The sequence below is a fragment of the Chiloscyllium punctatum genome, chromosome 29 (genome assembly GCF_047496795.1).
Source record: "Chiloscyllium punctatum isolate Juve2018m chromosome 29, sChiPun1.3, whole genome shotgun sequence".
NCBI classification, from domain to species: Eukaryota; Metazoa; Chordata; class Chondrichthyes; order Orectolobiformes; family Hemiscylliidae; genus Chiloscyllium; species Chiloscyllium punctatum.
The window spans coordinates 59,244,810-59,270,199 of NC_092767.1; the positions used below are offsets into that span (position 1 = coordinate 59,244,810).

Genomic DNA, 25,390 nt, shown 5'->3' on the forward strand with positions numbered 1-25,390 from the left:
ATAACCGGAGACAAACTGCGCAGACGCCGCCTTTCCCCCCCCCCCACAAACACCAACCCAGTTAACGCCCGCCAGCACGGCGCAAGCGTAGTGCGACACCAGATTGCACGGGAGCGAGCGGAGCTTCAGGGACATCGAGTCTCAGTGGTTCAGGGGCCTCGAATCAAAGCAGGCCCAGCGGTGAATGTGCGTCGTGATCCGGGCTGTAGGATGCACGGGAACATCATTAAATAGATGATGTTTTGTCTTCTTGATGCAAGCCGCCGCCTCCTCGTTTTTTCTCCAGTTTCAACTGAGTCTGACTCACAACAAAGGAACTGCCCAGAATGCCTTGCGGTTAGCCCTAAGGTGTACGCGCATTCTCAACCCCCCCGGTGAAGACGCGTGTTGGATAGAGTAGTTTCTGAGGCCTTATGAATTGTGGGAGTGGTGACGGCCATTACTCAAAACGGGCCACCATGTGTCTTTTATTACATTCGCACGGTAGGTCGGCGACTAGAAACAATTCACAATTCCTACCCGACCTCATGCATGGTTGCAGCATTCTCGCTCTTTAATTTCCAACATCGGCAATATTTAAAAAAAACATAAACCGGTTTAAATCAGGGTAGGCGTTGAATGCGGAAGATGTCCTTTTGCATGCTGTCCACTTGCATGTTTTTTTCCGTTGGTTAGAGATGACGGAAGAGCCGCTGGGATTAACCTCAAATCATCTTGAACTTTAAAAAATGGTTAACAACTGCTAATGTCAGACTCTCATGGAAAGTAGACTTTAGCTGATATTCAGGGGGTTGCTAGATATACCCCCTCCAATATGAAGAACAATTTTAGCAGTAAATATTTTTCTGAAAGTTCTTAATCCATTTTCAAATATAGATTCATAATGACTTGGTAAAATATGCATATCAGTAGTCAGACCAGTATCTATTGCCCCTATGATCCTTTGAAAAAGTGATAGGCCTTCTGGGACCTTTTGCAGTCCTTGTGGTAAAGATAATCCATCACTTTCAATGGGCAATGTCCTAGTACCTGATCCACAAATGGGCAAATTCATTAAGTTTAGTTTCAAAAGTTGCTTTGTGTTTTGGAATTCTCTTTTATGCTTTCTTTTTTCCCAATTTTACAGGCTTTTAGAAGGAGAATGTGTTGAGGTAAAGCATAAACCAAATGTCACATCAAGATCTGACAGACTCTCATGAACATCATCGGCCTTTGAATATTGAAGCAAAGAACACTATTCACTGTGGAGAGAAACCATACATGTGTCCTGTGTGTGGACGAGGCTTCAGCCAGTCATCTAGCCTGTCAAGACATGAGCGCAGTCATACTGGGGATAAACCTTGTAAATGTGGAGACTGTGAGAAGGAATTCAGTTATCCTTATGAGCTGGAAACTCATCGGCGTATTCACACCGGAGAGAGGCCATTTACCTGCTGTATATGTGGGAAGGGATTTATTCAATCATCTGCCTTATTGACGCACCAACGTGCTCATACTGGAGAGAGGCCATTTGTCTGCTCTGTGTGTGGGAAGGGATTCACTCAATCACCCCATCTCACTGAACATAAACTCACACACTCTGATAAGAGACCATTTCAGTGCTCTGACTGTGAAAAAAGTTTTAAAAGCAAAAAGGATCTGCTGACACACCAGCGAGTTCACACTTGGGAGAGGCCATTCACCTGCTCAGTGTGTGGGAAGGGATTCATTGATTCATCCCATCTATTGCGACACCAACAAACACACACTGGGGAGAGGCCATTCACCTGCTCTATGTGTGGGAAGGGATTTTCTCAGTCATCCCACCTCATTGAACATGAACTTGTCCATTCTGATCAGAGACCTTTTCAGTGTTGTGAATGTGAGAAGAGATTTAAAAGTAAAAGGTACCTATTGAAGCACCAACGCACTCACGGTGGGCAGAAGCGTTTCACCTGCTCCCTCTGTGGGAAAGGATTCACTCAGTCATCTGATCTGCTGAGACACCATCAACTTCACCTGTGACTGCAGGGCTGGATTCTGCTGTTCATAATGCTGTTATTCACATCCAAGATTGAACTGTATTTGTTCCGACTGATGTTGATCACTTGGTTAACTGAGATGGAATTTGATATTTTGAGTAAATCAGGAAGCATTGTTGAATGACATTAACCTAGATATTTTATAGATTAGTGGTGCTGGAAGAGCACAGCAGTTCAGGCAGCATCCAAGTAGCTTCGAAATCGACGTTTCAGGCAAAAGCCCTTCGTTTCAGCAGAGTAAACTGAAGTTGTGCATCAGTGATGCAAAAGGAAATGTAAGGAAATTGAAAATTCCAATGGACAATTTTCCTGTGTCCAGAGCTCTTTGAAAAGAGCCTTAAAGTTTAAGAATTCTGACAGTTCTATCTCCCTGAAGCTCAATTGCTATCCAGGAAAGGGTAGAAGATGAAAAAAATGAAAGTTTGACTCAGTATTAGTCCTTACCAATGACACCCCCTTGGGTTTCCTTACAAGCCGCACTCCTGACCTGAGCCCACCAGACCTACCCTTAACGCAACACTCTGACCTCACCTGTGATGACAACTCTCCAACTTACTGTAAGCACTCATTATCTTACCTGGCATTTATGTCTTACATTCACTTGGCACCCTAATTCCCTCAACTACCAGTATGCCCCACCTCATCCTCCTGTCACCATTCAACTGTTTCCAACCTACCCTCTCACTTAGTCTTTCACATAACCTGTCATGTCTCTGCTGGAAGTTTTAAACTTCAGAATACAGCACTCTACTTAAAAAAGGTGCATGATTTCTACGATGATCAAGGATTCCTGGATAGGTTCATCATAGGAGGCCCCTGTCCAGTAATCTGCAGCACCAAACCAGTGAATATTTTTTAATCAGACCAGATTCAATCTTAAAATCAATTAAATAAGAAGTTAAACTATATTAATCTGTATGGAATTTCTGGACCATTGTTTTAGTTTTTGATTTTAATCATCTTGTTAGAGTTCACAGCAAACAATTATTTTATTCATTGTTGGGATATGAGTGTAACTGGCTGGCCAGAACTTTTTGCCTGTCCTTAGTTGCTCTTGAAAGCTGGTGATGAGCTGCTGCCTTGAACCATTGCAGTCCACATGCTTTAAATTGGCCCATAATGCCACTGGGGAGAGAATTCTAGGATTTTGACCCAGTGACGGTGAAAGAACAATGATTTATTTCCAGATCAGGATTGTGAGCGACTTGGAGGAGAACCTGCAGGTGGTGTTTCCATGTATCTGCTGGCCTTGTCCTTCGAGATGGAAGTGGCTGTGGGTTTGTGACAGGAGCAGAACCTCAGCCTGTATGCCATTCAGGATCACACTGAGCGGGATAGTCAGTGCTCCAATCTGTCCTATATCTCTTCACTGGCACAATCTTCTGATGACCCAGTAGCACTTAATTGCTTTGTGGCTGTTATGTACTGCCAGCTCCTGTCCTGGCTGGAAAAAGGGCACGACCAAAAGGCCGAGCTGACGTGGGTACCGTTGCAGTGCCCGCAAATGAACAGCCGTCTTGCAGTAACATGTAACCTTTGCTCATGACAGGTGCAGGTGAGCATTCCGTGGTTGACCTGGCAATGCTTGCAGGTAAATTGTTTCTGGGCACATAAGGCATCTGTGAGGACCAAGGCACAACCCCAGCCCCATCCCAAGAAGCAAAGCAGATAGATTGTGGGGTTGTGGGAAATGATACCTTCTCTTCCCTGGGTTCCTGTGCAGTTAGGGGGCTGAGTGGTATCTGAATTTATCAGCTCTATGCACCAGCCCGAAGCCATCCTTCTATGGTTCCTGCTCTGACCTACACAGGGGGCGTCTGAGGTATCTACCGTGTACAGGTTAAGAGGGTCCCACTCAGGAATAGCAACAACAGCGCATCTACTGACTGGGGGAGTGGGCAACATACAGTCTGATTACCGTGCAAACCCATCTGAGTCTGGAAGAACAAATTGTCCTCTTGGCCGAATGCCACAACGGCGGCTATAGTGCCGTAGACTGCGAGTACAGTTGTAGGGTTGTTTGAGGGGACAATCATTTACAGTCATTTAAATGGACCCAGCTGCTTTGTCCTTGGTCTTTGACTGCAATCGGTGTTTGTAGGAGCACCTGGTACGGTCCTTTCCGAGGACCGAGCTTGGGGCGGTCCAAGTTTTTGATCAGCACGTGCTCTCCTGTCTGCAGGTTGGGAAGTTTATTTGGGTTGTTCGAATCCTGGTTGACTGCTTGAGGTGGTGATCAAAAGGCCTTCCTGACCTGTGAGTGAAGGAACTTTAGAGACGAGATTAGCTGCCAAAACCATGCCTGCATTTCCTCTCCCATAATATTTAGGTCTACGCAGGTGGGTGGGTTTGTATCTGCATCCCAAGGGGTCCTACTGGGTCTGCCGTAGATTATCTCAGCAGTAGTCGAGTGTGGGGTAATCCTCATGATACAGGGCCAAAGGCAAGACCTTCCACCAGTTCAGGCCCATTTCACATGCTAGCTTAGTCAGTTTGGTTTTAAGGGTCCCGTTTTCCCTCTCCACTATGCCTGACCCCTGGGGGTAGTAGACACAATGGAGCTGCTGCTGGATATATAATACTTCACACAGCTCTGTGTTAACTTTCCCTACCAAGTGGGGGCCATTGTCTGAACTAACCTGTCGGAGCACCCCAAACCCTCAGTATGATCTCAGTTAGGAGTAATCATGCCACCATTGAGGCCGTGTTATTAGTAGTGGGAAAAGCCTCAATCCATCTACTGAAGACATCAATAACAACAAGGCAATACTTATTATAATGTACACACAGAAGTTCAATAAAATCAAACTGAATACATGCAAATGGACCCACTAGCAAGGGAGTTTTTCCTGTTACACACTGCACCCTAGACCTGCATTATTTTGCTGACATATCAAACATAATCTGACGTACTTTTGAACTGCCTTGGCCAGTCAGGGGTGCCGCCAGGTCCGCAACATGATTCTACTCAACTCCCCCCTTGCCAAAGTGTGTATCAGTATGAAGGCAATCAACGAGCATTGTTAACAAGGTATCTGGTATACGTACTCGACCAGCTGGAGTGATCCCATGCGTCTTCCATATCTGCTTTTCTGAATCAGGGGTGTCTCCCTGTAAACACTGCACCGTGACAATGTCTGAAATATCTTTTGTTTTTGAGGCAGGTTTTCGGTTGGGTGCCTGCCGGTTAATAGTGGAGCCGATTGAATTGCAAGCCCTTGCCACATCCTTGGCTGCTTGGTCAGCTCTGTCATTGCTATGGCTGACATCTGTAGTGTCTGTGACATGGGCAGCATGTTTGATTATGGCCAATTGCTTCGGGAGGAGGATGGCCTTAAGGAGATTTTGGACATAAAGTGTGTTGTGTATGTGGGTGCCTGAAGAGGTCAGGAATCCTCGCTGGGCCAAAGCTGGCCAAAGTTGTGGGCCACCCCAATGGTGAACCATGTATCTGTGCAGAGTTTGACGTTTTTCTCTGTGGCCAGGATATAGTCTTCCCATTTAATCTTTTAACATTACAGATGCATTGGTTTTAATTTTCCATAGCTATAGATTCGGGCAAGGTTCCATTTGGTTAGAAAATAGCAAATAAATCCCTTCTTTTTATAAAGCGACGGAGACAGAAAACTGGAAAAACAAGACAGCTTAACATCTGGCATAAGGAAAATGTAATAATCTGTTCTGAAAATTATCACAGGGCACTTAAATTCAAGGTAATTTGGCGGAGTTAGTATGATTTACCGAGAGGAAAATCACGCGGAACTCACGATGTTGTAAAGATGAATTAGTAAATGTACTGTACTTAAATTTCCAGGAGACATTTGATAATGTTTAACATCAATGCCATGGTGTAAGAGGTAGCATATTGACATGGTTGGAAGATTAGCTGGCTAACCGGAAGCAGATGGTGGGTCTTTTTCAGCTTGGCAAGGTGTGACTGATGGTGTGCCACGGGGATCAGCAGTGTGACCTCAACTGGCTATAACTTATTCTCAGTGACTTAGATGAAAGGACACAACATATGATTGTTCATGACATAGTGATAGATAGGAAAGTTAGTTGTAAAGAGGACAGAAGAAGGCTATCAAAAGATTAGAGTTTTGTTACGTGAGTGGCCAAAGATCTGGTAAATATGAAATATGTGGAAATTTACCATTTTGCAGGATAAATGAAAGAAAATGTTGAGAGATTGAACCTTCTGAGATGGAAAAGAATTTTGTGTCCTCATACGTGAATCACAAAAGTTTGATGTGCTGGTACAGCAAGTAATTAGGATAGCTAATGGAATGCTATTGTTAATTGCAAGGAGAGTTGAACACAAAATTAGGGACATTATGCTTAATTTATATAGAGTACTGATGAGACCACATTTGTAAGTCTGCATTGTCAATTTATTCAAGGAAGGATATAAATGCATTGGTGGCATTTCAAAGAAGGCTTACCAGACTAATGGCTGGAATTAGGGGGTTGTCTTAGTAGAAAAACCTAGGCAGGCTGGATTTTAGAAGAGTAAGAGAATATTTGATTCAAATATATAAGCTCCTGAGGAGTTGATATGGTAGACGTGGAAAGGATCTCTTCTAATTTAAAATGTTTTCATTGACAATTCAAAATAGAGATGAGGTGAAATGTTTTCTCTCAAAAGGTCATGAGTCTTTGGAACTCTGTTCCAGAAAACATTGTTGAAGCAGAGACATTGAACGTTTATTTAACACAAGAATGGTTTGATTCTTGGTACACAACCTTGTCAAAAATGGGATGGAATAGTCACTTATTATCATTTGCACGTTTTACAAAAATAATAGTGAAAAGTGTTTGAGTTGCCACACCATGATGCCTACATTAGTAACAGAAGACATTATATAATTTTTTTAAAACTTGTTTTCTTAAGATGTTCAATGCCCAGCTCTTGGGTAAAGAAAAAGCCAGTACTGCTGCAAGACCATCACGTAGGGCTGCTGGAATACTGGGCCAGGAGCCACCACTGAAGCAGGTCGTCCACGCCACAAGACTCCACAGAAACTGCTCCAAGGACCTATCTCATTGCTGATCCTGGGAAGACATCACAAAAGCTGCCCAAAGGATTCCAGGGCTGTTGGATACTAGGAAATCACCTCAATGTTGAGCTACCACGGGCCTCTGTCGATGTGGCAGCCGATACCAGATTCCAGAGTCCCACTCTGGACTCATCAGCTGCCTCGCTGCTGTCCTCCAGATCTCATTCTGGGGGAATTTGAAATAGAGTTGTTTCAGCCAAAGGATAGTGAGAATCTGGAATTCACTGCCCAGGTAGGAAACCTTACAACCTTCAAAAAGTACTTACAGGAGCACTTGAAATGTCATGATATTCAAGGCTATGGGTCTAGTGCTGGAAAGTGGGATTAATGTGGATGGTTGATGGGTTTTTTTTTGTCAGTGCAAAAGATGGGATAGAATAGTCACTTATTATCATTTGCAAGTTTTACAAAAAAAAAGTGAAAAATGTTTAAGTTGGCACACAACAATGCCTATATTAATAACAGAAGACATACATGATTCTTTGACAGCAGTCGACAGTAAGTCCAACCTTAGTATGAGATTATAATGAGGTAGTGGCTATGGACTTGAATATGTAGAACAAATAAATAATTTCCTTTTATACCTTGTATATTTGACATCCAGAGTTTGTGTGATAACAATAATACGTAGTAAAGATAAGAAAATAATTGTAGATAAGATAATAGAAACTGGACAGGGAGTAACTTGGAACACCAGCACAATTCTCACTGATAATGGGGAGGGAGTTTTGTTAATGATGAATTCACGTACAAGTATGAATGTAATAGTTACAAGTATAGCAGCAGAAAGCCCTTCTAATTCAGCACCGCCCTCATGATCTGTCCCATCTGTTCATCTTCCTTCCCACCTATCTGCTGCACCCTCCCCTCTGACCTATCACCTTTGCCCCCACCTCCATTCACCTGTTGCATTCTCAAATACCTTCCCCCCCCCGCCCAGCCCCAGCCCCTCCCATTTATCTCTCCACCAGCAAGGCTCCGAGCCTAATTCCTGATGAAGGGCTTTTGCCCAAAACGTTGATTTTCCTGCTCCTCGGATGCTTCCTGACCCGCTGTGCTTTTCCAGCACCACACTCTTGACTCTAATCTCCAGCATCTGCAGTACTTACTTTCGCCTAGTGTGACTTTTCAGTTAATGGTAGGGTCCTGGGTAGTGATGTTAAACAGAGACCTAGGGGTACATAGTTCTTTGAAAGTTGTGTCACAGGTAGACAGATTTTATAAGGCATTTAGTGTGCTTGCCTTCATTGCTCAGAGCATTGAGTATAGGAGTTGGGATGTCATTGGTGATGCCACTTCTGGAGTACTGAGTACAGTTTTGGTTGCCCTGCTGTGGGAAAAATCAAAATTGGTAGAATATTATTAAATTTGAGAAGCTTCACAAAATATTTACCAGGATGTTGCCAGGACTGGAGGATTTGATTTATAAGAAGAGGTTGGATTGGCTGGGAATTTCTTTTGACTGGAACATAGGAGGTTGAGTGGTGACCTTATAGAAGTTTATAAAACCAACTTGGACATAGATAAAGTGAATAGCAAAGTTTGTTTTCCCCCAGGGTGAGGGAGTTCAAAATAGGGGTCATATTTAAGGTGAGAGGAGAAAGATTTTAAAAGGGGCCTTTTCACACAGAGGGTGGTTGTAAAGTGGAATCAAAATGGTAGATGTAGATACAGTTAGAACATTTAAAAGACATTTGGATAGGTACATGAATAGGAAAGGTTTACAGGGATTGGGACTAAATGCAGGCAAGTGGGCCTAGTTTAGTTTGGGCAGCTTGGTTGGCATGGACATGTTGGACAGAAGGGTGTTTCCATGCTGTATGACTCTCAAACTGGGTTAGACCCAATACATTATCACTGCCTAGCTGGTATAAAGTGGTTAAGTGACACTGCAAGAATGTAGCTCGTATCTTATAAGGAATGATGCAGGTAAAATGAATTGTGATAAGGTAGTATAACAAGTTACTGTCTGAAGGATGCCAGTTGGATTCTACCAGAGCAGACCAGAGAGCAATGTTATCAGTTACAATAAGAATAAAGTACAAGGCACTTATTTGTATTTGAATCTGGGAGATTGTATCTCAACCTGACTAGTTGTGCATTCTCCCCTGCAAATGCTCAAATAAAAAAGGGGAAACTAAAAACAGAGTCTCAAGTGATCTGCAAGAAAATCGGAGGATGTATGCACTCTGGTGAATCTCCTCTCTTCAGAACCATGGCCAAGATGATTATAACATTCTGCATGTATGGAAATGAGGCCTCAATTGATCATCTACCCTGAAGAGACAAAAGGGCACCCTCATAACTGAGAATCCATAAAAATTTGGAAACTATGGGAAAGGATACTGGAAAGTTTAAAAACTGGAAGTTAATTGATGTAGTCACACCAGAAACAGACTGTTCTGTTGTGGGAACAGGTTCTCTCTGCTATTCGCCTTCTGGCACACCAGCTTGTACACTTTCATATGTAGGAAAAATTCAAATGTAAACATGATTTGATGGCACATTGACAACTTTACTCTGGGGGAGTGACTGTTGAGCTGCATTGTATATGACAGAGATTTACTTAGTCTCTATTTGAATTAGTTCCGATCCTTCCTGTATTTTCTCATTGCAGTTCATATTGTTATGACCCCAGCATTCATCATAATAATGGACATGTCAGTTCCCAGAATGAAACCCAGCTTAACAGACCATAAATTCTACTTTCCCTTTTATTTAACACAGTGGTCAAGCATAGTTCAGTGTAATGATGAAAGGTCACTGGATTTTAAGTGGTAACTTTGTTTTTCTCTCTACAGATGCTAGCAGACCTGTTGCATTCCTCTAGCACTTGCTGTTTTCGTTATATATTCTCAAGAGGCTGCCTATGTAGTTTTAGCAAAATAACATGAAAGTTTCTTATACAAAGAAAATACAAAGTATTGGAATGATCTTATTACAAACAGCATTCAATAATGTTACCATCATTGAACCCCTGCTATCTTAGGGGTTGCCATTGTCCAGAAACTCGATAGAACTCACCGACAGTGGCAGATGAAGTTTAATCTAGATAAATGTGAGGTGCTTTATTTTGGTAAGGGAAATTGGGACAGGCTTATATATTTAATGGTAAGGTCTGGGGAATGTTGTTGAACAAGAATGCAGGTTCATTGTTCTGAATCAAACTGGGATCCCTAGAGCTGTGAGACAGCTGTGCTAACCACTGAGCCACCATGCCACCCAATGATAGGGGGTGAGGGGGCATAGTTAGCTTGAGTGAGTAGACAAAAATCTCTCAGACGAGGAAAATGTTGGACATTTTGGTAGGATGAATAAAAAAAATCATATGAATTTCTTGAATTATATAAGATCCTGAAATGTCTTGACAAGCTGAATGCAAAAACAAAGTTTCTTTCATTGGGCACACCATTTACAACTTAGCAGTCACCCTACAAGGACAGAGATAAGGAGAAACAGTTTCTTTCAAAGGCATGTACAATTTTGGACCCCTTGTCCTCAGAAGGCAGTGAGACGAGAGTCATGAAATCTCCAGCACAGAAATAGGCCCTTCGTACATCAAAAAAAAACACCAAACAATTCTAATCTCACTTGGTCCAAAGTCTTACATGCCTTAGCATCACAAGTGTACATCTGAATACTTCTTAAATGTTATGAGGGTATCTACCCCTCCTGCCTATTGTGCTTGCCACACTGTATTTAAATTCATATATTCAACAAAAGAACTGTGAGGCAACTCTTAATAATGATGCTCAATAATACTCACTTACTTGACACAATTAATATTAGAACAATAAAGTATGCTATAAGCTAACAATAAACACTACAAACTACCTTATGCTTTAACTTAATTTTGCATAATCATATACCACCACACTTGGCTGGGCTCCATATGACCCTCAGAAGGGTCTTGAGAATCTGCCAATGGATTGATCAGGTTCAATTATCCTGGTAGGGTTTGGCACGTTGATGGCAGGGTGGCCCTGAGAGTCTCAGGGGTGTCTTTCAGTGGTTATTCTTGAGTTACCCCCCTGAACGGGATTTTGCAGCGATTCTTATCCTTCAAAACGTTTCAAAGAATTAGCCCGGACCCTAAATTTGCTGGTTGCTTTAAGCAGGTGTTAGGTGGATATTCCAGGAGTGATACAGCTGGCACAAACAAAAGAGAAAATAGTGCAGAACAATTTAACCTATTTGAAAACCCAATAGATTGTCCCAACTTAATGATGCTAATCCAAACACTTGCAACAATCCCCATAAAATGCTCCTTGCCAAAAAAGGTCAAATCAAACTCCTTTACAGGAGAGATGTCAGAGAGAGGGAGGATCAGCATGGACCTGCTTCTTTCGGTTCAGCAGCTTCACAACTGACTGCTTACTAAAGCCAAGCCAAACCAGAGAGAAGCTGAGCTGGAAGGACCGGCCGCTCCCCTTTCTTTGTACAAGTGTTTTCTGAAAGCCTTTTGCCTGAGGCAGTATCTGTTAGCTATAATCAAATTGGCCCTAAAATCCTTCAAACCTACACCTCCCCGAGTCTGTGTCCTTATGACCACTCTGAAAAAAGAAACCAAGGATAACAGAACATTGTTAAAAGAGCAGCATCATCACACACCCTTTCAGAGGGGTCTTGAGAATCTGCCAATGGATTGATCAGGTTCGATTATCCTGATAAGGATTGGTACATTGATGGTAAGGTGGCCCTTAGGCGTCCATAATGTTAGGTGCTGGGAGCATATAGCCTCCTCCAAGTGAGGGTGCTAGGCTCCTCCATGTCTGGGAAATGACGCCATGCTACCAATTGTCCCAAAGGCGATGTTCCATTGTCCCATGCAAGTCCAACTTCAGGTGTGTATTGCAGGGTCTGCAGCTGTCAAGTCTGTTTGCAAACCGATGTGGGTACCTGCAGCCTGTCTGGATACTGCAGCATGGGGATTGACATTGTCACTTTAGTCACGTCACATTTCCCAGCATGCTGTAATGTATGGCCACTTTATTGAAGGTCATCATAAATCAATTATTTTGGCCGGCCTGTCCAGCCACATACTCGTCCAGGCAGAGTTGCGGATTCTCAACACTGTGGCTGAAAAAAAAATTATTGACTATTTGTATTTGTTGATGGATCCTTGTTAGGCAGGGGAACCAAGGGTTATCAGGGTAGATGGGAATGTAGAATTCAAAACACAAACAAATCAGCCATGACCTTATTGAATGGTGAAACAGATTCAAGGGGCTGAATAATTACTCCTGCTCCTAATTTATCTGTTGGTATGTAAAGGCCTTCTTTAGTGTTATAACAATTCTGTGATTCCACAGTGCTACTAAGTTGTGATTCCTTAGTGATGGATCTTGAGATCCCCTACTCAGTGTATATTCTGTTCTCTTGCCACCCAGTGTGCTATTTTTCTCTTTTTTTATATGCTATTTTTCTCAAATAGTGTTCAACATGCAGGGCTTCAGATCCATTGGCTGAGGGAGATCATTGGGGGTAATCAGCAGAAGGTTTCAGAGCCTATATTTGATCTGATGCCATTAGATTTAACCATTGTTTGCATCTCTTCACCAACAACATTAAGTCCAGGAGGAGTACTTAATGGCATGGTGTAAGGACAACAATCTCTTCATCAATATCAGCAAAACGAAGGAGCTGGTCATTGACCTCAGGGAGTGAGGTGGAGGACTGATGTGCGTCTGTGTGCATCAGTAATGCTGAGGTCGAGAATGTCAAGTTCCTAACAATCCCACCTGGTCCACCCACTACTGTCAAGAAAGTCCAGCAACATCTCTAGTTCCTCAAGAGGCTAAAGAAATTCAGCAAGTCCATCAAGATTCTTAAAAATATTTATAGGTGCACAATCGAAAGTATCCTATTGGATGAATCACAGCATAGTATGGTGACTGCTCTTCCCAAGCTCCAAAGAACCCACAGAGAGTTGAGAGCGCAGACCAGTCCATCATGCAAACCAGCCTCCCATTCATTGACTCCATCTATACTGCTCGCTGCATTAGGAAACTAACCAACATAAATCAAAGACACCTCCCACCCCAATTTATATCCTCTTCTGTCTACACATAAACAGCTTCTTCCCCATTGTTACCAGAATTTTTAATGGACCTAATCAATGTTCATATTGATCTCTCTCTGCACCTTCTTGGTAGCTGTAACATTGTAGCCTGCACTCTGTTCTGTTACCCAGATGCACTTGTTTAGCGCAATCTGCCAGTAAAACACATAAGGCCAACACCTATCACTGTTCTTGGGTACACATGACAGTAATAAATCAAATCAAATCAAAGCAGGAGAGAGGCACTGGAGGAAGGCCGTGGACTAGCTGGGGAATGAGTTTCTTGGCTTACGATGTGGAGGCACCGGTGTTGGATTTGGGTGGACAAAGTCAGAACTCCCATAACACCAGGTTATAGTCCAACAGATTTATTTGAAATCACAAGCTTTCAGAACATAGCCCCTTTGTCAAGTGAAGTGAGAGAGAAGCACACAGACGCAGCTGAATAACAAGCAAAAGGATGGCCTATAAACTGATTAAATGAGGCAGAGAGAGATAATTACAAAGAATTAAAAATAAAGTGGTGCTGGAGGCAAACAAAATGCCTGGAATAACATGATAGATATAAGAGTTGAGGGACTAACTTGAGTAAGTAATCCAAACCATATAAGCTAATTAAGGTCAAGAGATCATAACAATTCGTCATGGTGATGGTGTCAAAACAGGACAGTAAGGAAGATTTTGCAGATATAGAACAGTGTAGTGGGGTTAGGTATAACGCGACATGAATGCTTGATCACTGTTGAGGCCATCTTCATGGGTCTTCACGGCATATACTCGTGACTCGGCCAATGTTGTCTATGGTATGGTATAATGGCGAGAACATGCAGGTGCGATGACAACGAACAAATAGGCACCGACAACCATTGCCAAACAGGAATGTTCCCTCCCATTCGGGGAACGGTTCAGCAGTCAAGGACACTTAGCCTCTGATGTTTGGGTAAGCGTCCTCCGATGTGGTCTTCGAGGTACACAACAAAGCGGAATTGCTGAGCAAAAACTGATAGCCAAGTTCTGTACCCGTTACATTGACAACAACATTGACATGGGAGCAAGCAAATAACATGCAAAAGTTGTTTCCATCAGTATACATTTTTAAAATCATTAGAGCATTATACAGACAGACGTTCTGTCAAAAGATATAATTCAGTTATTATAGAGTTTACAACAACATTTAAACACTATTGCTGTCTGAAATGGAGAGAAACTAGCCGCTGGTGAGAAGGTTAAACGGGAATCCAGAAGCTTAAAATTCAAGCCATGTTGTTTAAATGGAGGTAGGGTGGGGGAGGTTAAATGTTAAGAAGAACCTTTTTGCACAAAGGGTTGAGGAAACCTGGAACTAGAAACAAGTCTGTAAATAAAATGGAGTTGAGCTACAGGTCAGGCATGATCGAACTGGAGGTGGAATGGCCTTTCCTACACTTGTACTCCACGTGAAAAGACTATGGAGCATTTTATTTCACAGATGTTTGTGTTTTGAACAAACATTTGGGTTCGCCTCAATGTTATCTGTTGGCCACCATCTTGGTGTGTCACATGGATTTCCACAAGATGCTACAGCAAATTCATGATATGGTCAATATCTCCTTTATAAACTGTTGTGTGTTTTCAGAGGAGAGTAGGTCTATATGGATGGCTCTTTCAAAGAAATGGTATTGACCGAATAGACCAAAAGGCCTTCTTCTTTTCTGTGTCATTGTATTATTTTATAAATCGCTGTGATGGGTATGGAATAAGGGGAGGGGGAAAACTCAAACACTAGACGAGATCCACATGAATCACTGCTATTAATCATGCAAGTGAGGTGTTGACTTCCTTCACTACACTCAAACAAAATCACCACAGGTTAGGCCCTGTGGAAGGGGGATTTAGATTAACGATCGAGATCAAAGGATTATTCTTCTAGAAAAGACAAACCTAAAACAATTTGTACTTGTGAAGGGGAAAGTATTCTACCAAGGATAAAATTAAGCAGAATGTTTACTTCAAAACATTAGTACTCCACAAGGGAAAGACTGACATCACCAGTGACCTCCAATTGATCGATCTGAATCAGAGGCTGCACACGATGGTTGAAGTTGAAGAGGTGTCTTCCATTGACTAAGATCTTGTAGCAGATTGGTTGAATCATAATCTGCATCTAACAAGATATAATTAAAAATGTATCAATAGCTGCCAACTTTCAAATACTCTTCTATGAGTTGATTCGATACAAAGTCCTGAGCAACACAGGATAGGTGTTTACATTGGATTACCAGGCACCACCAGTCAACAAACTGTTCTTGTTGCTAATTTTGGATACTTGCCGCATTTAAAATGTGATGCTAAAGACTTTTTGTGACTCAAGAATGTTCACAGAAGAGTTGTCACTTAAAGCATCACATTTTCAATGCAGCATCCAAAATTAGCAGCAAGAACAATATCAATTTGTTGACTGGTGGTGCCTGGTTCACCAGAACATTGGAAAAACTCTCACACTATTAGAGTTGTGCTATAGGATTTTTAATATCCATCTGAACCAACAAAATGTACAGACAAGAGCCATACTTGCTCAAAAACAGCCATCCAAGTCCAACTGAAAGCCAAAGAAAGCCTATCCGTAGCTGGGCTGTGGACCAAGTGCAAAACTGTCCATGTGTGCCACCTGATCCTACAATTCTGAGTGCATCTACGTTGACGGTAGGATTTAACAGCAAAATCACCATATCCCAATTTCCAGTGGGAAGCCACTTTCAACAGGAAGTGTGAGTTGGGGTTAGGAATACTCATGTTCAAACCTACTGAGTAGACAAGCAGGAGGCTGGAAAAACATAGCAAGCCAGGCAGCATCAGGAGGTGGAGAAGTCAACATTTTGGGTAGAACCCTTCTTCAGGAATGGAGGTGGGAGTCGGGCGAATTGCAGATAAAGGCGGTGGGTCAGAGGGTTATGGTGGGGAGACGGGTGAAATGGTGAGATAGTGATAGGTGAGCACAGGTAGTGGGCAGTGGTTGGTTGATGGGAGGCATGAATCCGGTTGGAAGGAAGAGTCAGTAGGGCTGGAAGGGGAGTCAGGGAATGGGTGGGAAGGTTATTTGAAATTGGATAACTCAATGTTGAGTCCTCGGGGCTCCAGGCTGCCCAGGAGAAGATAAGGTATTCCTCCAATTTGTGGTCTGATTCACTGTGGAAATGGAGGAGGCCAAGGATGGATATGTCAGAGAGGGAGTGGGAAAAATTGAAATGGGCATTGACCAGGAGGTCAGGCTAGCCCTTTCAGGCCCAAATGTTCACTTAGTTTACATTTGGTCTCACTGAAGTAGGGAAAACCACATCGGGAGCAATAAACTAGGGTAGAGGCAATGCAGGTAAACCTCTGTTACACATGGAAGAACTGTTTGGGGCCTTGGATGGAGGTGAGGAAGGTTGGTACCTGAATGGACTGTTTGGGGCCCTGGATGGAGGCGAGGGCGGTGGTACTTGGGAGGACTGTTTGGGGCCAGCCTAACCTTCCAGTCATCTCCCATTTCAATTCTGACATCACCCTTGTTTCATTTGCACATCACTTTAAATCTATGCCCTTTCATTTGTGTTTCTTTCACCAACAGCAACAGCTTCACCCCATCTACTCTATCCATTTTGCCGGCCCTATACTCATCCCTGGAACATCTGGATAACAAGGATACCCATGTCAGGGTCCTACATTTTGACTACAGCTCCAGTTTCAACCATATAATTCCACCCAAATTAATCTCCAAACTCTGGGACTTAGGTCTCTGTTCTGCCATCTGCAACTGGATCCATGACTCCTGACCCACACACCACAATCAGTGAGAATAGGAAACAACACCTCCACAATAATCCTCAACACCAGCACTCTGCAAGGCTGCATACTCAGCCCCTTACTATACTCCCTACACACTCATGACTGTGTCACCAAATTTCATCTTAACCCCAAGTTTGCTGACGAAAAAACCTACTACTGTAGGCCAGATCTCAAACAATGACAAGACAGAATACAGAAAAAGGATAGAGTGCTTAGAGGTGTAGTGTAAAGATACCAAACTCTCCCTCAACATCAGCATAATGAAAGAACTGGTCATTGACTTCAAGACACAAGGTGGAGGGCTTACCCCTGTCTACAGCAATGGAGCTGAGGCAGAGATGGTCGAGAGTGTCTCAGGTTCTTCGGAGTGATGATCACCAACAACCTGTCCTGGTCCATCCGCGTTGATGCAACAGTCAAGAAAGCACAACAACACCTCTACTTCCTCAGAAGGCTGAGGAAATCCTGTGAAGATTCTTACCAATTTTTTACAGATGCAGCAGGGAAAGCATTCTATCTGGATGCATCACAGCGTGGTATGGCAACTGCTCTGCCAGGACTGTATCAAACTACAGAGAATTGTGAACACAGCCCAGTCCATCATGTCAGCTAACCTGCTATCCATCGACTCCATCTATAGTTCTCGCTGCCTCAGGACTCAAAGATTCCTCCTACCCTCGTTATAATCTTTTCCAACCTCTTCTATCAGGCAGGAAATTCAAAATCTTAAACACACATACAAACACATTCAAGAACAGCTTCTTCCCCGCTGTTACTAGACTTCTGAATGGACCGCTCATATTTTAAATGTTGATCTCATTCTTTGTGCACCTTCTCTGCAGCTGTAACATCGCCCCGTTCTATTATCCTAATGCACTTTATTTGGTATTATATGCCTGTACTGCATGCAAAACAAAACTTTTCATTGTACCTAGGTGCATGTGACAATAATAAATCAAATCAAATTTTGCCTATTCATGATTTTGAAAACCTCAATCAGATCTTCTCTCAGTTTTCTTCCTTCCAGGAAACAGTCCCAGCCTCTTCAGTCCATCCTCAAAGCTGAAGTTTCTTATACTTGAAACCATTCATAGCAAATCACTTGTGCATTCTCTCGAATACATTCACATCTTTCCTATAATATTGTGCCCACATCTGTACACAATATTCCAGCTGAGGTCTAACTAGTCATTTGTACAAGTTCAGCTTCAACCCCTTGCTCTTGTACTGTATTAATAAATCCAAGGATGCTGTGTACTTTGTTAACTTTTTTCTCTATTTATTCTATCACCTTCAATGATCTGTGCACATATACACCCAGCTCACTTTAAAATTATACTCCCTATTTTATATTGTCTTTCAGAATTCTTCTGACCTCACATATATCTGAATCAAAACTAATCTGCCACCTATCCATCCCCTCTAACTTGTAAACATCCTTTTGAGATCCACACTATCCTCCTCATATTTCTTCCAAGTCTAGTGTCATCTGAAATCTTAGAAATTGTCCACTGCACACCAAGATCCAGATCATTAATATAAATCAGGAAAAGTAAGGGTCCCAATATTGACCCCTGGGGAACTACATTACAAACATTCCTTCAGCCTGAAAAATATCCATTGACCATTACTCTTGATTTCTATCTCCTAGCCAATTTTGAATCCATGTTACCGGTGTCCCTTTCATATAGTGATCCAGAACTTTCCTCAAAAATCTGTTGAGAGTCAAATGTGTTTTGGACATTCATGTATAGCACAGTGAGCCCTCATTAACCCTTTCTGTCAGCTCTTCAAAAAACTCCTGTAAGCCCAGCAAGGCACCCAGATTGATTTAAGATACAGCTTTACACTGGATTTACACTACAATCTGTGCTGGCCTAAAGTGATGCAAGACCCACACCCGGGTGACTAGGATGGGAAATGGTTGGGCATGGGGAAGGAATCTCAGCTGCGGGAAGGAATCTCAGCTGCCCAGCCTCAAGATGTTCAAGTTGCAGTCAAGTGGAGTGCTTGACTTCAGTATAAATCCCAAACCACATTTGGTCAACGTGGAAATAGAATGCACTGAGAGAGGGATTAGGAAAGTTTTCCCTCAATAGAAAACTCTTCAGTATTGTTCTAGTGTTGGGCTCAAAGTTAACAGACACACAGTTAGTGTTCCAAAACCAGCCTTATTCACAGAAAATAAAAACTGGAAACCGAAATCAAAACAAAGCATTGGAGAAACCCAGCAGGTGTGACAGCTTCTGTGCAGACAGAATGTTCCATGGTCAGGATGACAGGCTGACAGTGCTTCAGAACAGTTCTGAAGAAGAATCGTTAGAAATATTAGAAAAAAGAAAATTTACAGCACAGGAATAGGCTCTTCGGCCCTTTCCACCTGTGCCGATCCAAATCCACTATCTAAACCTATCGTCCAATTCCTAAAGATCAATATCCCTCTGCTCCCCACCTGCTCATGCATCTATCCAGACACACCTTAAATGAATCTACCGTGCCTGCCTCTACTATCTCTGTTGGTAACACGTTCCAGGCATCTACCACCCTCTGTATAAAGGATTTTCTGCATGTATCCCCCTTAAACTTTTCACCTCTCACCTTGAATGTGTGACTTCTCATTATTGAATCCCTCATCTTGGGAAAAAGCTTATCTCTGTCCATCCTGTCTATACCCTTCATGATTTTGTAGACCTCAAATCAGGTCCACCCTCAATCTCTTTTTTTCTAATGAAAACAATCCTACCCTACTCAACCTGTTTTCATTGCTAGCACCTTCCACCAGGCAACAGCCGTGTAAACCTTCTCTACACTCTCTCCAAAGCGTCCACATCCTTTTGGTAATGTGGCAACCAGAACTGTACACAGTATTCTAAATGCAATATTCTAATTAACTCTCTTTCTGTCCACAGATCTTGCCAGACCTGCTAAGCTTCTCCAATACTTTGCTTTTATTTCATCCACAGCAAGTCTGATCAGGACCACGCAGCGTGCAGAAAGCATACCTCAAATGTTTGACCAGGCAAAAATGGGAGAAATGGCAGGCTCCTCTCCTCTGTGCCCCAGTTCTTGTTGATGCAACTGTTCCTCACTACTGCATTTTCATCAAATCTTTGATTGATGTGGAGGGCGATGTTGTCATAATAACTCACCTTCAGATTAATGGTAAACCTGAAAAAAAAACAGGCACAACATCAACTGGGAGATGATTTGAGTTTTATACAGGATAGAGAGGCGTTGAGTTTTAGGTAGAGAATTTCAGAACTTAGTGGCCATCAATGGTAAGGCAAAGGAAATCTGGGATAATAATATTCACCCACTCTTTAAAGAGGCTGCGTTTTTCTGCCTCCATCACTCTTTCAAGAAATCAACCACATCCAAGGTGTAAAAATGTTATGTTCAACTCGTCCCACTCCTTTCGAAAATTACTTAACATCACTGACTCCAGTTTATTGCAATTTATGTTAAATGGAGCAGGTGCTGCTTAGGCACTCTTTGCTGGGCCTTGCATAACTTTACACATCTTTATACTTTACACAGAGGGTGGTAGGTGCCTGGAAATTGTTGCCAACAGAGGTAGTAGAGGCAGGCACGGTAGATTCATTTAAGCTACGTCTGGACAGATACATGAGTAGGTGGGGAGCAGAGGGATACAGATCTTTAGGAATTGGGTGATAGGTTCAGACAGTGGATTTGGACGGCACAGGGTTGGAGGGCCTGTTCCTGGGCTGTAAATTTCTTTGTTCTTGAGGCCTCCTCTGTTTGAAACAAAAATTACCATAGGTAAACCAAGGAAAATGTTCACTCCCTGAAGATTGAACAGCAGAGTCACGCTTATATGAAAAACGTCCCCGTAAACAGGTTAAAAACATGGAGCAATCATTCAAGTAATAAAAATAGACAGACACAATTCTATAAGTATCTGGGGAGTATTGGATCAAATATCAGACAAGGAATAACGTTGAATTCAAATTGTGTCAAAATTACAAACAAATCCACTGGTCTTACGTAATGGGCACTTAGCAATGTCATCGCTGAAGAACTTCATTCAGGAACAAAACCATGTAAAACAGAGCATTCCAAAGTGAGAGTCATGTGCCAAAACATTGGGGTCATGGTCGACAGCAGCAATGGCTGCCATGGAACGATGATTGAGTGACCAACTGTGAGATTATTCAAAATGACTGGCCCGGCCTGAATAACCCAAATCAAAGCCAAACTTGACTTGAGTAACAAAATGGTCAGACCCCACCATCCCTCCTCCATGAACTGTCTCAGGTCGGAGAGATCATGACAATTTTCCACCCTTGAAATGGGATCCAACTCAGAAAAAGATTTGAAACTCCTGTTTTGATTTTTCGAATTATTATTATTCATGGAATGCAAACATCACTGGCTAGGCCATTCTAAATTATTCAGAGGGCAAGTAAGAGTCAATTCCATTGCTGTGGGTCTTGAGTCACATAGGCCAGACCAAATAAGAAAGGCAGATTTCCTTCTCCATTCGCTATGTCAACCAACAGTAGTTGCATGGTCAGCTTTTTGATGTCAGATTTTTATTGAATTCAATTTTCATCACCTGTTATGGTCAAATTTAAGTACATGTCCTCAGAAAATTAGTCTGGGGTCCTGGATTACTAGTGCAGTGACATCACCACAACATTACTAAAAAGAAGTAAGGGTGTGTAAGAGGTCAGAATTAGGAAAAGCACAAACACTCAAGAATCTGAGGGTGGTGATATTTATGAAGATTCAACAGGATGAGACCATGGTTGGAAATGAACACAAGATTGACAATTGTGAAATTGAGGTGTTGGGCAGACTGGCTTGTCCAACAATAGGGTTCAAATAATTTCAAACAATTTGTAAAGAACATTAAACGCTATGTCTTTAAACACAATCTTCTATTCAATTTCCACACCTGTAAGGCTTGACATTCACAGTCCCAATAATCTTTATCTTCTGCTGCGGCTTGATACCTCCTATGTACGCCTGGTATGGAACCGGCTGAAAGAGAAATGGCAGTCCATCAGGAGGAGGTGATTCCAGGTATCTCACCTCCAGAGGAATCTAGCTTTGTTTCTCGACCATCGGCGTGTGTCAGGGGAACTGTATTCTGAAAGCAACAGTGGCAATATTGGGACCTGGACATTCCCAGACACTGGATTCCAGGAATTTGAATTGAAATTTGTACAACTACTCTCTTTAACTTGTGCTGGTGCAGGATCCTTTGACACCTGAAAATGTCGCCAGATGCTTTGCGGAGAAGGGAGTCTAACCACCACAGGAAGTGGGGACAGGTCATGGACAGCAAGAGGATGAGGTGCATTTTAATAAGCCTCTGCTTACAACAAAGCAGGTCAAGTGGCAGAGAGTGAGGGTGTGGGGGGCAGGGAAGGAAGAGCCAAAAGCCAAGAGAGGGACAGTTGCATCGGAGAGTGAGGTGGTTGTGGGGATACAGACAGGAAGGGAAGAACAGACAGATGAGGTAGAAAAGAATGGAATGAAGTAGAGGTGAGAGAAAGGGGTTGAGATTTGGTACAGAAAGCCGTGGGAGAAAAAGAGTAGGTGGGGTGAGGGTGATAATGAAGGATGGAGAGAGAGATGGGAGTGGGAAGAGACTGGGAGAGAAAAAGTGTGGGGGGGGGGGGGGGGGGGAGGAGAAAAGATTAGCAAGGCAGCCTCTACATGGAGCTACAGGAGATGGGGGAAATACTAACTGAGTATTTTGCATCAGTGTTTACTGTGGAGAAGGACATGGTAGATATAGAATGTAGGGAAATAGATGGTGACATCTTGGAAAACGTCCATATTACAGAGGAGGAGGTGCTGGATGTCTTGAAAAAGATAGAAGTGGATGAATCCACAAGACCTGATCAGGTATCATCTAGAACTCTGTGGGAAGATAGGGAAGTGATTGCTGGGTCCCTTGCTGTGATACTTGTATCATCAATAGTCACAGGTGAGGTGCCGGAAGACTGGAGGTTGGCTAAAGTGGTGCCACTGTTTAAGAAAGTGGTAAGGAAAAGGTAGGGAATGAGAGACCAGTGAGCCTGGCATCAGTGGTGGGCAAGTTGTTGGAGGGAATCCTGAGGGCAGCATTTACGTGTATTTGGAAAGGCAAGGACTGATTAGGAATAGTCAACATGGCTTAGTGGGAAATAAAGTCTCACAAACTACATTGAGTTTTTTGAAGAAGTAACAAAGAGGATTGATGAGGGCAGAGCGGTAGATGTGATCTATGTGGACTTCAATAAGGCGTTCGAAAAAGGTTCCTTAAGGGAGACTGTTTGACAAGATTAAATCTCATGGAATACTGGGACAATAGACAATAGACAATAGACAATAGACAATAGATGCAGGAGTAGGCCATTCTGCCCTTCGAGCCTGCACCGCCATTCAATATGATCATGGCTGATCATTCCTAATTAGTATCCTGTTCCAGCCTTATCTCCATACCCCTTGACTCCACTATCTTTAAGAGCTCTATCCAATTCTTTCTTAAAAGAATCCAGAGACTGGGCCTCCACTGCCCTCTGGGGCAGAGCATTCCACACAGCCACCACTCTCTGGGTGAAGTAGTTTCTCCTCATCTCTGTCCTAAATGGTCTACCCCGTATTTTTAAGTTGTGTCCTCTGGTTCGGCACTCCCCCATCAACGGAAATATGTTCCCTCCTGCCAGAGTGTCCAGTCCTTTCATAAGCCTATACGTTTCAATCAGATCCCCTCTCAGTCTTCTAAACTCAAGGGTATACAAGCCCAGTCGCTTCAGTCTTTCCGTGTAAGGCAATCCTGCCATTCCAGGAATTGACCTCGTGAACCTACGCTGCACTCCCTCAATAGCCAGAACTAGCCATTTGGATTCAGAGGCTCAAAGGTAGAAGACAGAGGGTGGTGGTAGAGGGTTGCTTTTCAGACTGGAGGCCTGTGACCAGTGGTGTGCCACAAGGATCGGTGCTGGGTCCATTGCTTCTCATCATTTATAAAAATGTGAACATATACGGTAGAGTTAGCAAGTTTGCAGATTACACCAAAATTGGAGGTGTAGTGGACAGCGAAGAAGGTGCAACAGGACCTTGATCAGATGGGCCAATGGGCTGAGGAGTGGCGGATGGAGTTTAATTTAAATAAATGTGAGGTGGTGTATTTTGGAAAAGTAAATCAGAGCAGGACTTACACATTAATGGTAAGGTCATAGGGAGTGTTGTTGACAAAGAGACCTTGGAGTGCAGATTCATACTTCCTTGAAAGTAGAATTGCAGGTAGATAGGATAGTGAAGAAGGTGTTCGGTATGCTTTCCGTTTTTGGTCAGAGTATTGATTTTAGGAGTTGGGAGGTCATGTTGCAGCTGTAGTTAGGTCACTGTTGCGGCTGTAGTTAGGTCACTGTTTGGAATATTGCGTGCAATTCTGGTCTCCTTCCTATCGGAAAGATGTTGTGACATTTGAAAGGGTTCAGAAAAGATTTACAAGGATGTTGCCAGAGTTGGAGGATTTGAGCAAAGGGAGAGGCTGAATAGGCTGGAGCTGTTTTCCCTGGAGTGTCGGAGGCTGAGGGGTGACCTGATAGAGGTTTATAAAATCCTGAGGGGCATGGATAGGATAAATAGACAAGGTATTTTCCCTTGGGTGGGGGAGTCCAGAACTAGGGGGCATAGGTTTAGGGCGAGAGGGGAAAGATATGAAGGGGACCTAAGGGGCAACGTTTTCATGCAGAGGGTGATACGTGTATGGAATGAGCTGCCAGAGGAAATGGTGGAGGCTGGTACAATTACAGCATTTATAAGGCATCTGGATGGGTATATGAATAAGAAGGGTTTAGAGGAATATGGGCCAAGTGCTAGCAAATGGGACTGGATTAGGTTGGGATATTTGGTTGGCAAGTTGGAACGAAGGGTCTGTTTCTGTGCTGTACATCTCTATGACTATGAGAAGACAGGTGATCAGCAGTGGAGTAAATAAAACTAAAGAACTACGGATGCTGGAGATCTGTAATTGCTGTAGAAACTCAGCTGGTCTGACCACACCTGTAGGAAGAAAGCAGAGTTAACATTTTGAATCTGGTGACTCTTCATCAGTACTCATTATGTGAGTAATGGAGAGTGAGGTGGGAGGATCAAGTATGCACCCATGGGTTAGGCAACGTATGTCCAGAGACACAGGAGAGTGTGAGATGGTATGAGAGGGGCAGGGAGAGAGAGAGACAGTGAGGAAGGAAGAGATTGAGATACAAGGAGAAAAAGCAAACAGACCTCTAAGTGCAGGTCCAAAGCCTACAAAAGCAAGTTTAAAATGAAACTAAAACCATGTCTCCTCTAACAGATAAATGTACAAATACAAATTAAAGTTATACAATATTCCTAACAATAACTTTCACCTCTTTCTCTTTCCTTCTCTTTTTCCATTTAAATATGTTATTAACCTTCAGCAGGAATTTTTAGATGAT

The 25,390-nt window shown here is 42.8% G+C and overlaps 1 protein-coding gene and 1 long non-coding RNA gene across 7 annotated transcripts in view; one reads left to right on the forward strand and one right to left on the reverse strand.

Annotated features, from left to right (window-relative positions):
- The first annotated feature begins 111 nt into the window (after positions 1-111).
- Positions 112-13,409, forward strand: LOC140454441 (uncharacterized). Of its 2 annotated transcripts, XR_011952689.1 has the most exons (3): positions 112-483; positions 1,127-2,578; positions 6,913-13,409. It is a non-coding gene; the product is annotated as an uncharacterized lncRNA (long non-coding RNA). The 2 variants fall into 2 exon arrangements; XR_011952688.1 differs by lacking the exon at positions 6,913-13,409 and having other exon boundaries at positions 1,127-4,848.
- An 82-nt stretch (positions 13,410-13,491) lies between these two features.
- Positions 13,492-25,390, reverse strand: part of LOC140454440 (galectin-9B-like) — a 36,166-nt gene continuing 24,267 nt past the window's right edge. For all 5 annotated transcript variants that reach the window (XM_072549174.1, XM_072549176.1, XM_072549173.1 and 2 more), the window contains 3 exons: positions 21,865-21,950; positions 19,949-20,114; positions 13,492-15,282 (listed from right to left, as the gene is read on the reverse strand). In XM_072549174.1, the coding sequence (XP_072405275.1) occupies positions 15,136-15,282; positions 19,949-20,114; positions 21,865-21,950 (399 nt within the window). In that variant the 3' untranslated portion in view covers positions 13,492-15,135. The remainder of the gene's footprint in view (positions 15,283-19,948; positions 20,115-21,864; positions 21,951-25,390) is intronic.